This window comes from Fonticula alba (genome assembly GCF_000388065.1).
Source record: "Fonticula alba strain ATCC 38817 unplaced genomic scaffold supercont2.2, whole genome shotgun sequence".
NCBI classification, from domain to species: domain Eukaryota; order Rotosphaerida; family Fonticulaceae; genus Fonticula; species Fonticula alba.
The window spans coordinates 3,784,754-3,786,633 of NW_009242972.1; the positions used below are offsets into that span (position 1 = coordinate 3,784,754).

General features: G+C 66.5%; 2 protein-coding genes across 2 annotated transcripts in view; one reads left to right on the forward strand and one right to left on the reverse strand.

Annotated features, from left to right (window-relative positions):
* The window catches only part of H696_01783 (hypothetical protein), a 3,028-nt gene extending 1,458 nt beyond the window's left edge, over window positions 1–1,570 (forward strand). The window contains exons 4-7 of the mRNA XM_009495691.1: window positions 76–370; window positions 505–772; window positions 933–1,187; window positions 1,350–1,570. Coding sequence (XP_009493966.1) covers window positions 76–370; window positions 505–772; window positions 933–1,187; window positions 1,350–1,402 — 871 coding nt within the window. The 3' untranslated portion in view covers window positions 1,403–1,570. The remainder of the gene's footprint in view (window positions 1–75; window positions 371–504; window positions 773–932; window positions 1,188–1,349) is intronic.
* A 68-nt stretch (window positions 1,571–1,638) lies between these two features.
* The window catches only part of H696_01784 (hypothetical protein), a gene marked incomplete at both ends in the record, with an annotated part of 2,152 nt that continues 1,910 nt past the window's right edge, over window positions 1,639–1,880 (reverse strand). Inside the window, one exon of the mRNA XM_009495692.1 lies at window positions 1,639–1,841. Within this exon, the coding sequence (XP_009493967.1) occupies window positions 1,639–1,841 (203 nt within the window). The remainder of the gene's footprint in view (window positions 1,842–1,880) is intronic.

A 1,880-nucleotide genomic window follows, 5' to 3' on the forward strand; every position in this document is an offset into this window, starting at 1 on the left:
CTCTCTCCCTCTCTCTCTCTCTCTCCTTCTCTCCCTCTCCCCTCCTCTCTCTCAGTCTCTCTGACACCCGCACAGTGGCGATCCGCAGGACCCCGCCGCCCCGCCCTCCCTGTCGCACGATGAGGCCTCCATGCTTGGCTGCCACATTACCGAGGAGATCAACAGCCTGGAGGATAGCATCCGCGCAGGGCTGGCCTCGACCGCGGCCAGTCGCGATCAGCCCTCGGCCGCGACCGAGCCCGGCCCCGCCGGTGTGGCTTCCCCCCCCAAGACCACGGCCCTCTTCTCCCGGCTCCCGCGCTACCTGTGCGTGCACTTTGCGCGGTTCTACTGGAAGCAGGAGGCCAATATGAAGACCAAGATCCTGCGGGTGCGTACTCGGCTGGCCCCCTCCCCGGGCCTCCCCCATGCCTCCGTGTGCTCAATCTTGGCCCACGCTCTGACACACCGGCCGTGGGTCCTTGTCGGGCCTCCTGACTCCCCCCCCCCCCCCCCGGCCCGCAGAAAGTTACCTTCCCTCTGCACTTGGACTTGCACATGCTCTGCACGGAGGAGCTGCGCGAGCGCCAGTCCGTGGTTCGCCGCTTCCGCGACCAGAAGTCCGAGTCGAGCATGGGCCTGGCCCCGGTGCGCCTGGCGGGCGAGGCCCCGGCCGACAAGGCAGCCGACAGCGACACCCCCATGGCCACCTCCCCTCGCGAGGGGGAGGATGCCCAGCAGGATGCCGCCTCGGCCACTGAGCCGATTTTCCTCGACGAGCATGGGACTCCCGGTAAGTGCACCCCTCCGCCCTGGCACCCTGTAACCCCTCCTGCCTGGGGCCCCTGCTTCTCGCGCGCTGTTCCTTTCCCTGCTCCTGCCTGCCCCTGGCTCCCATGCTGACCTGGCTCTTGCCTGTCCCCCCGCCCCCCCCCCCTCCCGTCACCGTGCAGACCCCTACGCCTGCCCCACTGGCCGGTACGAGCTGAAGGCGGTGGTGGCGCACACCGGTCGCTTCGCCGACCAGGGCCATTACATCGCGTATGTCCGGCTGCCGGAGCTCCAGTCGAATGGGGGTCCGAATGATGCCAAGACCCGCCGGCGCGGGCCCTCCCTCATGGGCAGCAAGGGCGACGGCTGGTGGCGGTGTGATGATGACACCATCCGCCCGGCCGACCCGAATGAGATCGCTCGGTTGGATGGCGGTGGTATGTGGTGCTGCTTTTGCCGGCATCTCTGTGCTTTCCTGCTGCCTCTGGGTGTTTGTGAATGCGCACAAGCACATGCTTGCCTTGGCTGACCTCCCTCGCTGTGTGTGCCTCTTGTCCCCCCTCGCTCCCTCGCTCCCTTGCTCCGCGTGTCTTTGACAGGCGATTGGCCCATCGCCTACCTGTGCCTGTATGCCGCACGTGAGGATGCTTAATCGGCCTTCCCCCTCCGGACTTCCGGTGGCCCGTGCACGAGTGCCCTGGCATTGCTGCTCCATTTTTCCTGTCTCCTGTGAGAGTGAGTCCATATGTGTGTGCCTGTCTCCCATCTCCTTTGCCTTCTTCGATGGACAAGCCCCGGCATAATTGATCTCGAGGGCAGGTGTAGTGCGCGCGCGCGCGCGCGCGTGTGTGTGTGTGTGGATCCCAGGCTCGGACGCGGGGGGCTGCTTTACATGAACATTTGGCTCTGGCCACCTCCGGGGGATGCATTGTCCAAGCAGGCAAGGGCCACGCCAAGGGCCTGCACCGCGGTCAGGGGAAAGCGATAGTCCAGCACCAGGGTTCCGGGAGGAAAGGCCCCAGCGGCTGCTGCCCCAGCCGGCCAGTGAGCCGCTGGCGCCGCGCGGCCGATCTGCAGAATGACATAGTCGGCTTTGGGTAGATGTGGTAGGCAAGGGTCAGAGCGGGGGG